Source organism: Mustela putorius, unplaced genomic scaffold (assembly GCF_011764305.1).
Source record: "Mustela putorius furo isolate JIRA1106 unplaced genomic scaffold, ASM1176430v1.1 tig00000174_pilon_pilon_pilon, whole genome shotgun sequence".
In the NCBI taxonomy this organism is placed as follows: Eukaryota; Metazoa; Chordata; class Mammalia; order Carnivora; family Mustelidae; genus Mustela; species Mustela putorius.
This window is the reverse complement of record NW_025421304.1, coordinates 37,588,094-37,608,199: the sequence shown is the minus strand read 5'-3', so window position 1 is coordinate 37,608,199 and position 20,106 is coordinate 37,588,094. Positions and strand designations below refer to the sequence as shown.

At 40.0% G+C, this 20,106-nt stretch overlaps 2 protein-coding genes and 1 long non-coding RNA gene across 8 annotated transcripts in view; 2 read left to right on the top strand and 1 right to left on the bottom strand.

Annotated features, from left to right (window-relative positions):
• PKD1L2 (polycystin 1 like 2) overlaps positions 1-2,398 on the top strand; it is a 90,608-nt gene extending 88,210 nt beyond the window's left edge. Inside the window, exons 41-43 of the mRNA XM_004753929.3 lie at positions 33-134; positions 675-806; positions 1,959-2,398. Of these exons, the coding sequence (XP_004753986.1) occupies positions 33-134; positions 675-806; positions 1,959-2,069 (345 nt within the window). The 3' untranslated portion in view covers positions 2,070-2,398. The remainder of the gene's footprint in view (positions 1-32; positions 135-674; positions 807-1,958) is intronic.
• LOC106005947 overlaps positions 1-20,106 on the bottom strand; it is a 97,659-nt gene that overhangs the window by 72,288 nt on the left and 5,265 nt on the right. For all 6 annotated transcript variants that reach the window (XR_006605620.1, XR_006605618.1, XR_006605623.1 and 3 more), the window contains exon 3: positions 6,440-6,708. This is a non-coding gene — a long non-coding RNA (uncharacterized LOC106005947). The remainder of the gene's footprint in view (positions 1-6,439; positions 6,709-20,106) is intronic.
• On the top strand, positions 5,975-19,143 carry GCSH (glycine cleavage system protein H). The gene is made up of 5 exons (XM_004753928.3): positions 5,975-6,353; positions 10,700-10,779; positions 11,937-12,000; positions 17,218-17,349; positions 19,007-19,143. The coding sequence occupies exons 1-5, from the start codon at positions 6,206-6,208 to the stop codon at positions 19,102-19,104; spliced, it is 522 nt and encodes a 173-aa protein (XP_004753985.1). The 5' UTR covers positions 5,975-6,205; the 3' UTR covers positions 19,105-19,143.

The window sequence follows — 20,106 nt, the reverse complement described above, 5'->3', positions numbered from 1 at the left end:
TTCTGTGTTCACAAGAACTCTTTCCATAACAGTCAAACTTAATATTTGGTTGGAAACTCCGTTCCTACAAAACTCTCTTTGATGCAGCAGAAACGATGATCAGCCTTCAGCTAGGAATCTTTAACTATGAGGAGGTAATGGGGTGTGGTGGGTTGGGGGTGGGGGACACAGACATTGCCATCTACATAAAGCCTTTATGAGAAAGAAAAAGCGCCCTCCTCAAATGCCTCCTCCTGGGTGGATGTTATCCCTTGAGTCCATGTCAGATAAGCACAGGGTAACTTTGGACAAATAAAATTGTTCCCTTTTCTCTAGGCAGATAGTCCCATACTAGGGCCCATAGCTCACCCTGGGGACACCTGCTTACAGGAGAACATCAGGCACTGGCTATTCAGGAGAGGGCTGTGCTGGTCTCTAGAATGTTCCTGGCCCTAGCCAGAAATGGTAGCCATATTTGGAAATGGTGGCAGTAGGGAGTAAGGGGTGCTGGCTGTCCTTTTTCCTAGCAGCTCTTGAGAACACTGCCCATTTTCTCAGCTGCCAGGCAGAAGCAGACCTTCCTAGTTCCAGGCCCTGTCTCATCTGGGAACCAGTTTTTCCTCTGAGGGTGCCTGGGGGAAGTGGCCACTAGGTCACAGGACTCCTGGGGATGAGTCTTGCTTTCTTCCCCACAGGTCCTGGACTATAGCCCAGTGCTTGGCTCTTTCCTGATCGGGTCTTGCATCATTTTCATGACATTTGTGGTGCTGAATCTATTTATCTCTGTCATCCTGGTAGCCTTCAATGAGGAGCAAAAATATGATCAGGTGAGTCCCTTTGGTCTATTCTTCAACAGTCACTGACCTTGAACTAGGAAGAGATCGAGCAGCATTAGACATTATGGGTATTTGAGAGACCATTGTCGCCCAAAGCCCCTGTTTCATGGGAGGGGAAACAAGTCCAGAAGGAGGAAATTACTTCCCTGAGATTACAAGCAAATGAAGGGCAGACTAGAATTGGGTCTCCTGATTCCCAAGGCGGCACTCCGTTCACAACCCCAGTGATTCTGAGCCCTACTTGTACGTTAGAATCACATGGGGGCTTTTGGGACATCTGCCGCTGCTGCACTGGGACCAATAAACACAGAATCCCTGGATGAATGAGTAGAACACTGGTATTTTTGAAATCTTCCCATGTGATTTTAAAATACAGCCGAGGCTGAGAATCTGTTAAAAGATGATTAAAGCAGAAAACTTAGGCGATACAAACTTTAACACTTCATGAAGTGGACAGTCTCCATTCAGAGAAGTACAAATCGGGCGGAACACAGGAAGCTTTACAGGAGAAATAATAAAGAACAAGGAAGAGAAAAACTAAAAAATATATATATCTGATTGGCTGGAGCCACACAGTCAACCTTGTTTGGGGTAAGACAGAAGTATAGAGCCCAGAGGTGGCTTTGTGTTTGGGGACTGGCCGACCTGATATTCTAGGCAGGGGAGCATTTACAGGGACACCAAAAGTTCTGTAAGCTTCAGTTTGCTGTCATGGCATGCCAGGCAGAAGCAGCTCCATCTTGGGCCTAGAAATGTATTTCAACCAGTCATATGGTAACTGGTTTAAATTTTGAGAAGCCAGCAAACTATTTCCCAAAGCAGCTGCACTGTTTCACATTCCCAGCAGCAATGCACAAGGGTCTTTGCACATACATTCCTAAGAGTCTCTGTTGGGGGTGAAAGAGGGAATTTTACCATTTTCGTCATAAGGGAAGAAGGAACCTCCTCGGGATAAAGGTGGGAAAACACACCCTTGGGATTTGCAGAAGAAGGAGACTCCCAACACAAAGTTGACTAAATACCGAAGTGACTTTGGCAGAGACCGAACTGGACAATTATACCATGGTTTCTCCTTAGAAAGAAAGAGAAGCCTCCAAAGAGGATGGTTCTATGTACGTCACATGGTTCTTTTTCCCTCTTCAGCTGTCGGAGGAAGGAGAGATTGCTGATTTTTTGCTGATGAAAATACTAGGTTTCCTGGGGATTAAATGTAAAACAGAGGAGCCTGGAAACAGCAGTGAGCTGCCCAAGTAGCGGGTCAGAGGCCTGGCCCCCTCCACCTGCACCAGCTGCACCCAGTGGTTAAGCTCTTCATCCAAATATAAGCAGTTATAGAAGGGGAAGGCCAAAGCCTCAGACCTATGTTTACTGGTGATTCTACATTCTCTCTGGATGTTTTCCTGTGTGCATAGAAAAGGCATCACATCCGGCAAATGAAAAAATAAGAAAAATATATAGAGAGATATGTGCAATTGTCATTACTGTGATAGACTGTTTGTTCAAATGTATTTCCTTCTAGAAATAAAACGAATATTGTCTGGAGTTTGGGAAAAATAATGTCTGTGAACTATTTAATCTTCTTGGTTGGTCAGGGATTGTTTCTGAATGATTCTAGTTCAGAGTTTCCCAAACTGTGTTTGGGAAGAGAGGTTAATAGCCGTCATATAAATTGGCTACAGTTGCCAGAACAAAGTGGCACAAACTAGGTGGCTTAAAATAACAGATATTTATAGAAGCTCAAAATCAAGGTGTCAAAGGGGACATGTTCTCTTCTGGCTTTTGGTGTTCTTTGGTGTTCCTTGGCCTGAGGATGAATCATTCTAATCTCTGTGTCATCACATGGCCTTCTTCCTTGTATCTGTCCCTGTGTTTCTTTTCCTCTTATAAGTTCTCTAGCCATACTGGATTGATGGCCCATCCTACTCCATTATGACTTTGTCTTAACTAATTATATCCTCAACAACCCCATTTCCAATTCTGATCTCATTTTGAGTATTGGGCGTTAGGACTCCAGTGTATCTCTGTAGGGAGCACAACTCAACATAACAGGTGTCATTCCCTCAGAAATGTTTCTGAATCAAAGAAATGTGAGAAACACACTTGTATAAAAGGTTATACAAGTTCTCTGGGATGGGAATTGTCATTGTTTTTAATTTGCTAAAAGGGCACTGCTGGGATGAGATGAGCACAAGAGAGAAAGTGTATTGCTACTCCTAAACCTCTCTAACCCAGGGATCCAGTACTGCAGCACCTCAGTCAAAGCTAGTGTTCCTAAAAAAAAAAAAAAAAAAAAAGCTAGTGTTCCTTAGAGGACACTACGGGAATTGTTGATCTACACCAGTGGTTCACAACCTGGGCTACATGCTAGAATCTGAAGACTTCATTCCAATACATGAGAACCTCTGGGCTAGGACTCAGGCAACAATAGTTTTAAAGACCAGGTGATTCCCATGAGCAGTCAGACTTGATAACCAGGCTCTAAATTCTTTGAACCACAGATCTAGACAATAAAAGGGTTGGTTTGTGCGACTAAGGGCACATTATCCTTCCCCCATGCACGGGACACACCTCACATATCCTCTCCAGCTCACATGTCTGGGTCCTCCTCTTCACATACCTGTGATAACAGATCCTCCAGGCTGCCTGCCCCAAATCCATCTCATGCTTTCCTCCTCACTGTTGGAACCCAACTTTGTTCTGGTAGACCTCTACCCTTTTCCCACATGACTCATGGGAAGGTGACCCTGTAGCGACCTAAGGTAAATCCTGATTTGTCTTAATAATCCATTCCCTTGATGTGAGAGAGTTAGGGTAGTCACATGACAAGTTCTAGCCAATGAAAACTGAAGTCTCCAGGATACTGCCTGGAAAGGTTTACTTGCTAATAAAGAGAGACACAGAGACGTGGGGTCTTATGCTGCTAGATATTGTCTAGTCTGATCAAGACTCCTGGAACTTTGGAGGCTACCTTGAAATCATGGGGAGCAATCCGAACATAACAGAGCAGAAAGATGAGAGGAACATGAATGCTTGATGACTGACTTAATCAATCCTGGAGTTGAACTACTGCCTTCTTTCTGGATGAGAACTTAAATGTCTTTTTATGACAGGTGAATCAGGATCCCACCCTGACAATAAAAACAAAACAAACACAAAAATACCCTGGATCCTTTATAAAGAGCCATACAACATGGACACTGGGGATTTCATCATCTTCTATACTACCAAAAGCCCATCATCCATTCTTTATTGTGTCAGGTATGAACACTAGCTTTATGTGCACAGATGTTCATCAAATAACCCATAGCAAGGTGTACACACATTCTCAATAGACTGGTACAGAGACCTACCCAGATAGGTACAGTCTGTTTTTGTATTTTTATTTTTTAAGATTTTATTTATGAGGGCGAGGGGAGAGGGATGTGGGGGAGAGAGAGCATGAGCCAGGGGAGAGAGAGAGTGAGAAGCAGACTCCTTGCTGAGCAGGAAGTCCAACTTTGGGCTCCATCCCAGGACCCCGGTATCATGACCTGAGCTGAAGGAAGATGCTTAATCAACTGAGCCTCCCAGGTGCCCCATACAGTTTGTTTTAAATAGGAAAAGTTCTAAGATCTGGAGAATTTCTAAGTTCTTCATCTCTCTCATCTTTCCCATCTACTCTACAGTCCTAAACTGACTGTAAATATCAAACTGGCAACTTCTTCAGTTGTATTGTTATGAGAGGAAAAAAAAAAGCTTTAAGACATGAGTGGGTCCCTTTTGAGGTGTTTGCAATTTTCAGGTGTCTGTACCAAACATGTTATGAGATGACCTTTCAAATCTCAAGCCATGGATGTTACAAAGGTTATCGGTTATGAAAAACAAATTTTTTTTTGGTTATCCTAATGCTTATTAAAAAAATTGACACATTTCCTACTGTTTTAGTGGAAGGACATGTGATATTGTCCACAGACTGGTATGTGACCTTGTTTTTTCCACCAAATGCATTAATCAAACAAGGAATAAATATTTTAGGGCATGGTTTGCAGTATGCTATGATGGCTTACAAGAAAACAACAATAAAAACAGAATATTGACATTATAGAAGCTAGTCAAGATCTGGACTTTAGAGAAAACCACTGTGAGCCATCAGCTTCCCAAAGGGAGGCACATAGTAACAGAGTTTAAGAGCAGTTGACCTTGAATCCAACTAGAGGTCAAGTTCTGCTACTGCCATCTAATAGCAGCTTGAGCTATAAATGCTTTCCCCATTCCACTCTTGGGCAAGTCATTTAACCTTTCTGAGCCTCCAGTTCCTCACCTGTGAAACAAAAGTAATACCTATCAGAAAGGGGTTTGGAGAGGATTAAAAAGGTAATGTTTACACAGTCCCTGGCACATAGCAAGGGAAAGGAAGATGGAATATGACAGATGCGCTGACAGTGCTTATTTTATGAGTGGGGTAGAAGCTCAGTGCAACAGCATGGGTCTTCTAAACAACCCCCCCCCACCAGACACACACATCACTTTAAGGTGCCCACCCTGTAATAATGAAGATGTGCAGCTTGAGGTGTTTCTCACTCTGGTGTTTCTTTGCTGATTCCTGCCCACTCCATAAAATTTGTGTTGAAGGTAAGGTCTCTCCCAGAACTTAATTATTTTCCCCAGAACTTGATTATTTCGTCTCTTGAATGGGAACATGTCTTCTGTTTTTCTCGAAAGGTCTTGGTCATGGGGCTGGCTACTTAAGCAAGGAACTGACCATGGTAGGTTTCAGCTTTTGATTGCTCCTGCATTAGCTAACTGCCTTCCACGCATCCACCAATGAGACATTTCCGACCCTTAGACAAGTCCTTGCACCTCTATGAGCTTCATGATTCTGTCTGTCCCATTTGGGGTACCTAAGCCTCTTGGGATCTGTAAAGTAATAAAGTTGGGTTCCTGGATTGTTTCCAGTATTTTTAAGTGTCAAAAAGACACTGTGCACGGATGCGCGCCCCGAGATGCCATCTCTATCGGGAACCCTTCTCAATGCCCCCTAGTGTCTCTCACTCTGGCAAAGCTGGAACTGCTGACTTTGCACTTTCACTTGCCGGAAAGCGACTCCCGGGGACGAGGTCCAGTCCCGCCCCACTCGCCCCCTCCAACCAGCTACTGAGCTTAGGCCCCGCCCCTCGCCCCCCCACCCCTTCCGGGCCGCAATTCTTCCGTATATCCCCGCCCCTCTCGCGCTTGTCCCCCTATCCAGGGCCGTGCCTGGCCTGGAATCCCCACCCCTGCCCCTACCAAGCACCACCCTCCTACCAGCCAGCTCGCTCCGGCTCGCTCCGGTCCGGGGCCGCCCCCGCCCCGCCCCTGCCGGGCCGGGGTTCCCGCACGGCTTGCACTACGACCCGCGCGCGTCTGTGAACATGGCGCTGCGAGCCTTGCGGAGCGTGCTGGCTACGGCCTGCAGCTTGCGCGTCACGTCCGCGCCCACCGCACCCTGCCTGCTGCGGCCCTGGGGACTGAGGACCGGTACCGTCCGGACACTGCGCACAGGCTCGGCTCTGCTCTCCGGTAAGTGCAGGCAGGCACGTGGGGAGAGCCGGGCTGCTTGGGGCGACGGAGTTGGGCGCCTCCCTGCCCCCCCGGTCGCTCCTTACCTCGATTCCCCGGTGCTGACCACCTGGGTTAAGCGAGGTGTCCCCTGCCCTCGCTTCTCCTGGGATCCCTAGTCGCGTGGCCGATGCTGCAGCCTTTGTCCTGCGGGTTGGAGAGCCAGGAGGAGGAAGCCTGGAGCACACGCGCGGCAGCCGAGTGCAGGCTTGTTCCAGCGGGAGCTCCGGCCGCTCGCTGCTGGAGAACCGTGCAGTCATCGCTAAACTCCTTGGCAACCTTAGGTTATCTCTTGCGCGTGTGTGTATCGTGGGCCCTAAAATTGGAGACATGGTAGGCTTTAGTTTGCTACATGGACTGTCACTGAGAACTCTGTGAAGTAAAACAAAAGCAAGAGCACTTAATAAAATTAAAGCACTGGAGCTAGATTTTTACTAGCAAAAGTGAGCTTAACTTTGAATGCTCGGCTGTTTCCTAAAAACAGTGAGATAAAGTCTTTTGGACCCTTACATTATGCTAAAGTCTATACTGAGTTATGGATGTGTTGGGACAGAAATGATGCCTCACATAGACATGCAGTTGAAGTAACTGGGGGCCCTGCCCACAAATGTCTTAGTCATCTGTGCTACTTTATACTTTAGCACAATTATTGCAGCGGGAAAAGTTTTCTAACTGCGGGCACAAATGCTTGGGATGCTAACTGGACCTCCAAGAACTCGGGGCTTCTTTCTTAGCGGTGCATAGGCCTGTGATGGCTGTTGTCTCATTAAGTTCACTGTTTCTAGAAACCTGTTTGGAAATGGAAGTCTTGATAACATTGATTTGTTACAGCCTGAAACATAAAGATGCTTTTCTCCTGTTGCTAATGTATTCCTTTAGTTCTGCTGGTGACACGTATCAGTAATTACCTATTTGAATACAAAGGGGAAAGCATGTCTCAGAGAAGAAATGAATTTCAAGGTTTTTTTTTCTTTTTGTTTTTGTTATTCAGTGTGGCGCTACTGCTGGCTTTTTGCAGTTTCCAGTTAGCTAGTTAAATATTGTCCAAAACATCAATACCCCTGATCTGGCTGAAACACCAAGGTTTTTAAGAACAGAGAGAGACCCAAGTTCCCATTTTGATCCTACCTCTAATAAGCTATGTGATCTTGGGCAGCGTCACTTAACTTCTGTTTCCCTCATCAGAAAAATGGAAATGATAATAACCTCTACCACAGAGAGTTGTTGGGAGGATGAAATGAAATAATGTAACCGCTGTACATATAGCCTGACACATAGTAAGTACTTGGTAACCCGCTGTACATATAGCCTGACACATAGTAAGTACTTGGTAAATGTTACTCATTTTTAAATATTATAGAATCAAGTAGGTAAAAATTGGCCAATATTTGTTATCTGACTAGTGATTGGAATAGTTGTGGGTTTTGGTGGGGTTTTGTTTGTTTGTTTTTGTTTTGTTTTTTAAAGATTTTATTTATTTATTTGACAGACAGAGATCACAAGTAGACAGAGAGGCAGGCAGAGAGAGAGAGGGAAGCAGGCTCCCTGCTGAGTAGAGAGCCCGATGCAGGACTTGATCCCAAGACCCTGAGATCAAGTAGCTAGAGGCAGGCAGAGAGAGAGGAGGAAGCTGGCTCCCTGCCAAGCAGAGAGCCGGATGTGGGGCTCGATCCCAAGACCCTGGGATCATGACCTGAGCCTAAGGCAGAGGCTTTAACCCACTGAGCCACCCAGGCGCCCCTGTTGTTTTTTTTTTTAAGTAAGCTCCATGCTTGCTTACCCCATTCAAGTGCGGCTTGAACTCAGGACCCTGAGATCGAGTCGCATGCTCACCTATTGAGCCAGCCAGGTGCCCCTTGACTAATGACTCTGAAAGGAGGAAAATGCATACTTTTCATAAATTACTGAAAACGCTTCATTTTGAAGCAAAAAATGATGTTCTTAAAGACTCAGTAAGAAAGTAATTATTTACCTAATCTGTCCACTTTTTTCCTATTGGGCTTGAGGGTTTAAAGGAGAATTAAAATAATCATTGTCTTTTTTTTTTTTTTTTTTTTTTTTTTTTTTTTTTAAAGATTTTATTTATTTATTTGTCAGAGAGAGAGGGAGAGAGAGCAAGCATAGTAAGACGGAATGGCAGGCAGAGGCAGAGGGAGAAGCAGGCTCCCTGCCGAGCAAGGAGTCCGATGTGGGACTCGATCCCAGGACGCTGGGATCATGACCTGAGTCGAAGGCAGCTGCTTAACCAACTGAGCCACCCAGGTGTCCCAAAATAATCATTGTCTTTAGCCTAAACAGCTTGACCTTGTAAATAGTCTCCCGGACTTTGGAATTAGTTGGACTTAACATGGATTTACCTTATGATGTTGCTGTCTTTCCTCTAAATTTGTGGTTGCTGAATCGTTAAACTGAGTGTGTGTGAGCAGCCAGGTGCCCCTTGACTAATGACTCTGAAAGGAGGAAAATGCATACTCCTAGGATTATCTTTACAATTAGGCAAGATGCCAAGGCCAAAATTGAGACAGTAGTCTCAGAGAAGTCATATTTATTGTTGTCTGCCCCTAGACTAAAGAAAGTTTAAAAAACTTTATTTAAAGTTCTTGTAATTTGTATTGTAATCGGCCAGCTCTAGAGTTGTAACAGAGTGGTAGGGAGAACTGACTGTAGCCAAGTACCTATACAGATTATTTTGCTCAGAATCTACTTAATTAAAACCAAAGAATTACTTCACTCCTTAAACCTCTGAGTGCTTACTGTTTGGTAAGCACTATGTTTGAATGGGAATACAAATGAAAATGAGATAACCCACGCTTTTGCTTGCCTTGTACTTCATCTCCTTGCTGGGGAGAATGGATAAAAGCACTAGCTCCTTCAGTGCTGGGTGTTGTAGGGTCAGGATCTGGGGAGAGTGGTACAGAGTGCTGTGGGAGCCAGCTGGATGGCCTGGGAATCTTGGAGGGCTCCAGAAGGCTTCTGGCAAGAAAGAGCTTTTAAACTTGAAGTAGTCAAGAAAAGGCAGTGCGGGGAGAGAGTTGTAGTTAGAACACAAAGTTAAACTTTATGGAAAGATCAGATTGACCTGAAGCATTTTAGCTATTTGAAGTGGAATGAAGCAAAGCAAGTTCCCTTTGTGAGAGATTTTACAACTTCTTCCAGTGAAGAATATGAAATTAAAGTTTTTTAATGATTAGGAGAAAAAGAAAGCAGTAAGTTACATTCTGCTGTGGATCAGAGCTGTGTAATCAAAGCATTTTAATGCTGTTTTAAGGACAGCTATCTTTGGGGTAAGGTATATGAGTGAACCAGAAAGGCATATTCTAAAACAGCATTTGAACTGATGAACCATTGTCCTATTAACTTCTGAGGCACTGTTTTTGGAAAAATATTTGGCCTCAGAAAGTAATACATATATTTAAGAAGATAGTATATGCTTTTTAAAAAATTATTCTTTAAAGCAGGTACTATGAACATTAAATTCTAAATAGCTTTTTTTCACATGTCTTGAACTTTAATCAGTTTTTTTTTCAGGAATCCTTGACTAGCTTGGCCATGTCTTTGAAGAGAAGACGCTCATAAAGCCAAGGGCTAACCTGTCCATTGAAGGTTGAGCAGAGCTTGACTTTCCAGCAGTTAATGCCTTAGCTCTGAGGTGACTGTTGAGTTCTGGTCTTATAGTTTGCTTCTTTAAATAAATGATAGTAGCCACTTTCTTCAAGGGCAGGCTTAAATTCAATGAAAATTGAATCTTAGTAACTTAATCAAATTATAGTTTTTGGTCAGTTTCATTCATGTAAGATTCCACTTTATAACCAAGTTGCAATGAAACCTCTTAGGTTAACTCTACCTAAAAAGGTACTTTTTTTTTTCTTCAGGTTAAGTAATCTGTGCTCATTTATGAACACTTACAAGCATTATGAGCAAATTTATGCCTCCTCACCCCAAGTCTACATAGGGATAGACTACCTTCTGTAAGACAGACCAGTAATAGATGAGTATACAGTTGAAGTACGCTCCAAAATAGTTTGTATGAGTGATTTAGACTGATGTTGGAATAACCAAATCTCCAAAAGATACAAAAGGCGTTCATTCACATCAAGCCATCTTCGCCTAAATGATGGTACTCGTAAGAAGATGTTCCGTCTTTACATGTGATCTGGTTTTTCCTGGGCAGTGTGTTACTGAAAGGCAGTGTCAGTAAATCAAACACAAATACCGGGAAGGTCTTGCCTTTTGACAGTATTGATATGAAAAGTGCTTTTGAAGAAGTGATACCACTGATTTTCTGAAATATTGGTCTTCTGTTTTAGTGCGTAAATTCACAGACAAGCATGAATGGATAACAACAGAAAATGGTATTGGAACAGTGGGAATCAGCAATTTTGCACAGGTATTGGATTGTCTTGAAATACTTAAAACGGTCTCCTCTTGCCTAAATTGGATTGCTCTACCTTTTAAAAAAAATTGTTTATTCTGTCCCTTGTTATTTTGGGCCCTTTAAAGAACATCAATCAAGTAAACAAGCAAAAGATAAGTTAGGGCAGTATAAGGTGTTTTAAGAGATTATTAAAAGGTTAACACTTAGAAGTAAAAATATACCTTATTCAGGAAAGAAATGTGTTTCATGTTGGGGCAGTTAAGGGAGAAAAAAAGAGCAGGCAGAAGGTGTGGGAGTGTTGGTGGCGTTTGTGGACACTGTGATATGTGCATGACCCTGGGGATAAAGAGGGAAAACCTAGACTGGCACAGATTAGACAAAGGCAAACCATTTATGTAGCCAATATTTTTCTCTTAATTTCGCTATTCCCACTGATCCCATATTGAGAAATTATACAGAAGGAAATGAGAAGCCAGATAGCAAGTATGGACTCATACATGATTTCCCATTGGGGTAGGAAGGGAAACTGTAACTGAAATGAGTATATAGTATTCTTCAGAAGTGTTGGAATATCAGGTATTGAGCATCATTGACAATTGTATCTTCACTGACCTGTCTGTGTACCTACTGAGGCCCAGTACACGGTACTGTGTACAATGCTGTACAAGTGTTGTCTTCCCCTCCTGGAGTTTATCTATGAGGGGAATCATCTACGTGGAAAATGACACACAAAACATTACATGATGGATGACCTGAGTAGTACAGGGGTTGTAACTCACCTAATGGAGAGCTTACTTCTTAACTTGGAGTCAAAGTCTTTCAGAGAGTGCAAGGACTATTATGTACAGATCAGTGGGAAGGATTTCAGCAAATACTGCAGGCAAAAGGGCCTAATAAGCAAAACTGTGGAGGTGGAAAAGCACAAGGTGTGTTTGTTTTCAGAGGAGCTAGTATCTGGGGTGAGGGGAATATGGTTTGTGACACTGCTGCTTGTGGACCAGGCTAGCTGTTCTGCATTTTTTGAAGGGTTGTAAGAAAAACTAAAGAATGTGGCTCCTGGGGTGTAAAATACATACTGTCTGAATTATAGAAGGTTAGCGTTTGATTTGTTTCTATTCACTGGAAGGTTTAATTTGATTTCTTAAAGGTTTGTGTTTTGTTTGTTTTAGGAAGCTTTGGGAGATGTTGTTTACTGTAGTCTGCCTGAGGTCGGGACAAAACTGAACAAACAAGGTGAGTATTTTTCTCATCTTGGTATGTTATTCATGCCATATGTTTCCTTTATCTTGAATAATAACTTATTTGCACCTAGGACCAGTTAGAGTGCTTTTTATCCAAGTAACAGAAAACTCACCTAAAAGATTGCAGTTGGGGTTTATCTCCTTCAAGAAGTCTGGAGATAGGTGGAAACGGGATTAGCTCAGTGGTACAGTGGAGGGTCATCAAGGACAAGACCTCTTTTTCATGCTTTTTCTGCGTCATTGTGTCAGAGGTCTCAAAATGGCAGCAAAATCCTCAAGTATGACTTTGTCATATGGCCATATCCAATAGTAGGATGAGAAGGTAATATTTGTTTTTCTTTGGAGCCAGTAAAGAATCTTTTTCTAAATATCTTGGACAATATTGGCCATGTTTTTTCTACTTAAACTTTCCCCAGTCATTTATCTCGTTTGAACTTTTTCTGCTTTCTGGTTCTCATATTATATTAGGTCATATCTTCCTTTTTGAAGGTCTTCTTAGGAACATTTTCCGTTCATAATAAGACCCTTGTGATTAATAATCTTTATCTGTTCATTTTTCTGTGTTCTGGGCATCAGAGATCAGTTGTTCCTTTCTCATAATGTTTTGTACCCACTCTGCTTCTCTCAAGCAAGAGATCCTGATTTGAACATCTCTTTACAAAAAATGAGCAGCATGAACCTGCTTTCTGTGGTTAAAAAACTTATGTTAACGTAAATATCCCTAAGAAGTACTTTAGACTTCTGACAAAGGCTTTTATAAAATTGATGTAAAATTTACATAGTGAATTCATGAAGTGTATAATCCAATGCGATTAGACAAACACTGTAAACCTTGTCAATTAAAACCCTTCTTGAGACAACCTGTTCTCTGATTTCTGTCACCATAGGTTAGTTTTGTGTATTATTTTTCTTCATTAAAGGCACCACACAGTTTTTATATTACGTCTGGCTTTTTTGGTTCAATATTATGACACTGAGGTTTATGTTGAGTGATCAGTAGTTTACTTTTTTATTGCCGAATATTGTACCATTATGTAATCTTTTCATCTTTTCTCCTGTTGATGGATTTCTGTGTTATTTTTAGTTTTTAGCTATTAGAAATAAAGCTGCTGTAAACTTTTTTGTAGAAGTGGTTTTGGTAGATGTCTTCATTTCTCTTGGGTGGGTATTTATGTATATGTGTATGTGTGTGGAATTTCTGGCTTGTAGTGTAGTAGTTGTATGTTTAGCTTCGTAGGAAACCGCCAGTTTCCCAAAGTAGCTGTACTGTTTTACATTTCACCAGCAATATGAGAGTTCTAGGCACTGCATATCATCCCACTGTGAAATGACAAATTATTCTTGAGCACCCATCCATGTGCTTTGCTACTCATCTTTTTTTGTTTGTTTATAATCTCTAGTCAAGCCTTTACCAAATTTATTTGGGTTGTCTTCTTACCATTGATTTTTAAGCATTCTGTATATTTTTTTAATAGTTTTTGATTTTGCCTTATCATTTTCATAACTTTTTTTATAAGCTTTAATTTTTAACAAGTCCAAGTTATTAGTGTTTTTATTTATGTATAGAACATTGCATCTTTTCCAAGAATCTTTGTCTCCCTGGTTCCCATCCTATATACCCTGCAGCTATGGGATATTTAAAATTTTCAACCTTTTTTGGACACCACACTGATAGCTCAGTAGAGTTAGTTCCAATATTAGATTAGATTAGGTGTTATCTTGAGTAATGTGTCTTTGAAGCAAATACTGCATGAAAGTAAACAAGGATCATAACACAGTGGTTGGTGTTCAGTCTGATTCCCTGATGGAGAAGTTGTAGAGTATGCAGCAGACACACATTATCAGTAAGTAGGTGTAGTTTAAAATGAAAAATATGTTACTAAAATCTTAGGGCAGTATAAACTGAGAAAGTTTGACCAGCTGGGGCATATACCAAGTTTGCAAAGGTACTCTCCATGTTTTTTTCTTAAAACTTGTCATAGTTTTTGCTTTCATTTTGGGCCTTATTAAATTCAATGATTCTTAACATTTTCTAGATTCCTTTGGATCTTCTGTGTCAACAGTACTGTAATCCGTAAATACAGAGCTTTAGGGGTGCCTGGGAGGCTCACTGGGTTAAAGCCTCTGCCTTCGGCTCAGGTCATGATCCCATGTCCTGGGATCAAGCTCCACATGGGGCTCCCTGCTCTGCGGGGAGCCTGTTTCTCCTATCTGCCTGCCTCTCTGCCTACTTGTGATCTCTGTCTGTTAAATAAATAAATAAAATCTTTTTTAAAAAGTAAATAAATTAATAAAAAATAAAGAGCTTTATTTCTTTTCAGTCTTTATGCATTTTCTTTTTCTAGCCTTATATTGCACAGCCCTGAGCTCAGTATGATGTTGTATAGAAGCCGTGAGGTAGACATCATTGCCTTGGCCTTGTTCCTGATCTTGAGAATTCATTAAGATTTCATCATTTAGGCATGATAGTTCAACTGGATGCTCATTATCAGAGGAGGAGGTTCCTTTCCATCTAGTTTGCTGACTGTTTTTAATCATTTATGGATGGTAAATTGTTGAATTTTGTCACATTTGTTTTATCCATCTTACTAACTTCACATAAGGGTTTTCTCCTTTATTTTGTTAATATGATGAATAAGGTTATTTTTAAAATGTTTAATCAGACTTGCCTTCCTGGTAGTTGTGATGCAAAAATTATCTTTAAAAATATACTGCAGGATTTGATTTGCTAATTAATCATTTTTATATTAATATTCATGAGAGATACTGGTCTTTTATAAAGGCTTTGTCAAATTTTGGAATTAGTTATATTGACTTGCTTTTTTTTTTTAAGATTTTTATTTATTTGTTAGAGTGAGAGCGAAAGAGAGAGAGAGCATACTTGCATAAGCAGGGGGGAGCATCAGGCTTTCTGAGAGAATGTGCAAGATTGGTATTATTTCTTCTTTAAATGTTTCATATAATTAACAGTTAAATCTTGAGTCAGATGATTTCTTTCTGGGAAGGTTTTTGATACAAATAAGGTTATTCATATTTTGTACACCATTGTTGGTTTTGTTATGTTTTGGGGGGAATTTTTCCATGGTATGTTGTCAGATTTAGTAGTAAAGATGTGGCAATTTGTGTGTTTTCTCTCTTTTTTAAAATCAGTCTTGTTAGCTATTTATCAATCATACTAATCTTAAAGAAGCAAATTTTTATTTTTTATTTATTTTTTTTTTTAAAAGATTTTATTTATTTATTTGACAGAGAGAAATCACAAGTAGATGGAGAGGCAGGCAGAGAGAGCGAGAGAGGGAAGCAGGCTCCCCACTGAGCAGGGAGCCCGATGTGGGACTCGATCTCAGGACTCTGAGATCATGACCTGAGCCGAAGGCAGCGGCTTAACCCACTGAGCCACCCAGGCGCCCAAGAAGCAAATTTTTACTGGTAATTTTTTTTTTATAGTCCATTTATTTTGTGCTCAAATCTTTGTTTTCTTCCTTCAACTTAGACTGAAGGTGTTCTAATTTTTCTTAAGGTAGAAAATTTAGTAAGTACTTTTTACCCATACTGTAAAATACTGTCTCCCTTGTGGTGGGTAGCAACTACAATCTAAGTTTAATTCTTTTAGCCTTAGGTGGGACACCAGGTGTGCATGCATGGCTCAGGCATCATTCAGAGAGACTTGGATAGAGTTTATGCACAAGATTTGTGGCTCTCCCTTATTTAGTCTCTTTCTTTTTGGAATTTCCCACCTCACTTTCCAGTAGTTACAGTGGCCTCAGCTTGTCTTCTGGTTCCTTATGCCAACTAAGACTGAGATTTTCTCTCAGAATTTTGGCTGCCCCAAATGACAGGTTGGTGCCTGTCTTCAAACCAAAGGCCTTTTTTTTTTTTTTTAAGTCACTATTGTCCCTTTCAAGTATTATCTCCTTCCCATGAACTGACTGCTTTTGTTCATTTTCTAGTGTCTTTAGAACCCAGGTCACTGATTTTTAAGATGTTCTTTGTAAATGAGGCCTAACGAATAATTTCCTTCCAAGCACTATTTTAGCTGTATCCCACATACTTGGGTATATGGTATTCTCAGTATCATTCAGTTCAGATCACTCAGTGTTGTCCCACAGGTGACTAAGTCTCTTAAATTTTCAGTCTTTCATTTCAATCAAAAGGCTGAAATATGGTTGAATTCAGGTGCTCTTTGTTGACATTCACTGACCCTTCTGTTGTTCCTGTCTTCCAGTGAATTTCATTTTAGGTATTACACGTTCCAGTTCTAGGATGTCCATTTTTAAAATTTCCATTTCTTTGCAGGTATTCCCCCATGTGTTCACATGTGATGATCTTTTTAAAGTTATTTTAGGTTCTCTCCTTATTCCATTATGTGGGTCTGTGGTCATTTTGGGATCTGTTAACTACTTTTTCTTAACCATGGCTCCCTTCTTTATAGGATTTCAGCCCTCAATTTCCAGCTACCTTGGCAGAGTCATGTTCCATCCTTCGACCTCTCAAGCAAGCGATACTGGTTTTCTCTGTGTTCTGGTTACACTGTGTGCTTTGAATGGGGCAGTGTTGTCAGTACAAATTCTATAAATGAAGATCACACCCATTTGGGGCTCCTTTTAAGGACCAAAGGACTCTTCCTTTGGTCACTCTTCAGAGCCTTCATATTTGTTTTTTGTTTTATTCAGAGTTTATAATTATTATCTGCAAGAAGGGTGGTCTGATGAGGTAGTTCACCAGTACTAGAATCTCCTAAAATTTTCATTTACTTTTTCAGAGCCATGGTAAATTGAAAGAAAATTGAGTTTTACTGGGTTTCAGAACATCTGCTATTCAGATACATCGCCATTTGTTGTTGACTCTGTCTAAAACAGGTCTACTTTATTGAGAATATTTATACTCTAATCACAGGTGCTATGAGCATGACAAAGTCTATGATTTTTAAAATATATTTGGAATGTTTTGGGGCGCTTGGGTGGCTCAGGTCATGATCTCAGGGTCCTGGGATCAATCCCTGTGTCAGGCTCCCTGCTCAGCGGGAGTTCTGCTTCTACAACCTGCTCATTGCTCTCTCTCGCTATCCCTCTCTCTCACAAATAAATAAGTAAAATCTTTAAAGATATTTAAAATGTGCTATCATGCCTATATTAAGGGTGACCACTTCTCCGTATTTTATATTTTCAGGTCATTGACTTTTGATATTTTTTTAATTTTCTCAATTCAGATGAGTTTGGTGCTTTGGAAAGTGTGAAAGCTGCTAGTGAACTCTATTCTCCTCTGTCAGGAGAAGTAACTGAAATTAATGAAGCTCTTGCAGAAAATCCAGGACTTGTCAACAAATCTTGTTATGAAGATGGTAAGTTGTTGCTAGAAATTTTTTCATAGGATTATTGCTGCAGTTAACATTTAGAGTTTCAAGCGAGCTTTAGCAGATAGTAACTCCATCTTTTTCACTTTTTAATACTAAATAGGGATGTTTTGCTTTAAAAAAGGGAAACACAGAAGCTGAATATGTAAGGTTAGGTTTAGATCTCTGTCAAATAAAGCATTGCCTTATTTATAGAGCTCTTAGTGTTTCAGGTGTAGACTTTTTATGAACACTTGCAAGTATTTATGTCTTCACACATAAAGGTGTCCAATCATATTGTGTGGTATAGGTGGTAATAGAATAAAACTTCGCCATTTTGTACACGAATTGCCAAATTAAGATTAGCTTGTAGTTCTGTGTTGCCTGTCACCTAGCCTTTCTAACTCTAGTAGTGCTTTCTGCTGCCAGCTCCCCTTTACCTCAGCCGTTAGAGTGTCGGTGTTCCTTCTGTTAAAGAAAGATATCCCTGGTCTTGTGTGTTTGGATCCCTCAGTGTTGCTGATAGTTAGGACAACTTGAGGTCTTGTTTTTTGTTTTTTTTTTTAATTTTTTTAAAAAGTTAATTCTAGTATTGTTAACATATAGTGTTTATATCAGTTTCAGGTATACAATACAGTGATTCAGCAGTTGTGCACTTTTTACTCATAGCTTATCATGATAAATATACTCTTTAATCCCGATGCCACATTTCACCCATCCTTCCACCCACCTTGCCCTGATAATCATCAGTTTGTTCTCTAAACTGAAGAGTCTCTTATTTTTTTTCCTTTGTTTTGTTTCATAAATTCCACATATCATGGGTGCCTGGGTGGCTTAGTCGGTTAAGCATCCAACTCTTGACCTCACCTCAGGTCTTGATCGGGGTCATGAGTTCAAGCCCCATGTTGGGCTCCATGCTGGTTGTGGAGCTTACTGTAAAAATTTCACATATGATTAAAATCCTGTGGTATTTGTCTTTCTCTGACTTATTCTGCTTAACATTATACTCTTTAGCTCCATCCATGTTATTGAAAATGGCAAGATTTTATATTTTTCTTTATGGCTGAGTAATAATCCATTCTGTACACATCAACACATATGCATAACCACATCTTCATCCATTCATCTGTTGATGGACACTTCGGCTGATTCCATAATGTGGCTAATTGTAAATAATGGTGCAGTAAACATAAGGGTGCATATAGCATTTTGTATTAGCCTTTGGATCCTTTGGATAAATACTCAGTAATGCAATTACTGGATCGTAGGGTAGCTCTAATTTTTAGCTTTTTGAGGCCACTCCATACTGTCTTACAGTGGCTGCATCACTTTGTATTCCCACCAACAATGCATAAAGGTTCCTTTTTCTCTACATTCTAGTCAACACTTGTTTTTTGTTTTATTTTAGCCATTCTGACAGGTGTGAGGTTAAGAGTTCTTAAACTTTTTTAGAGTAGAATCTATGTACTTGCATTCTTTTCAGTTGTGATATGCAAGGATGTTAACTGAATTCTTAAGGCTAAAATATAAAGCTCCTTAAACAAGTAATGAGTGATTTACATAAAGAATACTAGATTAATTATGAGGCTCAAAAATTTCACATTTTGAATGAACTTTTACTCTTTAAAAAGGTTATTTGGAATATGATACTTTTTTTTGGTTGCAGGTTGGCTGATCAAGATAGCACTCAGTAATCCCTCAGAACTGGATGAATTAATGAGTGAAGAAGCATATGAGAAATACATAAAATCTATTGAGGAGTGAAAATGGAACCCCTAAATAAACTAGTATGAAACAACTTAATCTAGCATAGTTGTCTTAAATTAGTGGTACACAGAGGATTTTAAAATAGCAACTATTGACAATAACAGTAGAAAAAGAAACTACTTGCAACAATGCTAATGGAAGAAAATACCCCTTAACTTTATAATGACTGCAGAAAAACACAGTATGCCTCTGTTTTGCAACACCATATGATTTTTATGCTCCAGTTATGATATGCAGAATCCTGAAATTATCTGTGGTTAAAAACTAGTTTTAAAAATCATGTAATTGAAGGATGACATTGTTACATTAAGCCTTAGGGAATAATGTTTAACTTCCTTACATCTATCCCTGGATGGGGATCAAAATACTTAAATAATCTTTCCAGTGGAAATAATTGGCAGTAGAGAAAGGTTTGTTAGTTGTTCAGTGTCAGATAAAAACAATACTACCTTAATTTTGCAATATACTGCACTTGCTGGTGCTATTTTTATACAGTGAAGCAACAGCTTTGCAGGAAGATAAATCGTTTAATAATAAAACATTCAACTTTCTTCATTAATCATATTTTTTTGTTTTGCACTTAATATTTCATTTAATGACTCTGCTACTATTTGTGAAAATGCTCATTTTAACAAATGCTGATTTTAACTTATAGAAAGTTACTTTTTTTAAAGGAAATTTAAGCCAGAACAATGAAAGTTTCCAAGAAAATGTTTCCTTTTAGTCACAAGTCTGGTTTTTCTTAAAAGACCTAATTGCCTGATAGCATTAAGTACCATTTTTGGTGGTCTTTAATGTAATCAAAAAAGACACTGAATGGTGGTTTTGTTTTATTTTGTTTTTTTTTTTTTTAATACTGCTAAATGAGAAGACAGAAGAGGAAGACAAGGAAAGGTAAAAGTTTGCTAAGCACAACACATGGCATCCTTAAGAAAATAAACCACATTTAGGTTTCTGTTTTAAGTAATGGGAACAGAAATGGACATAGTGGAACTTAAA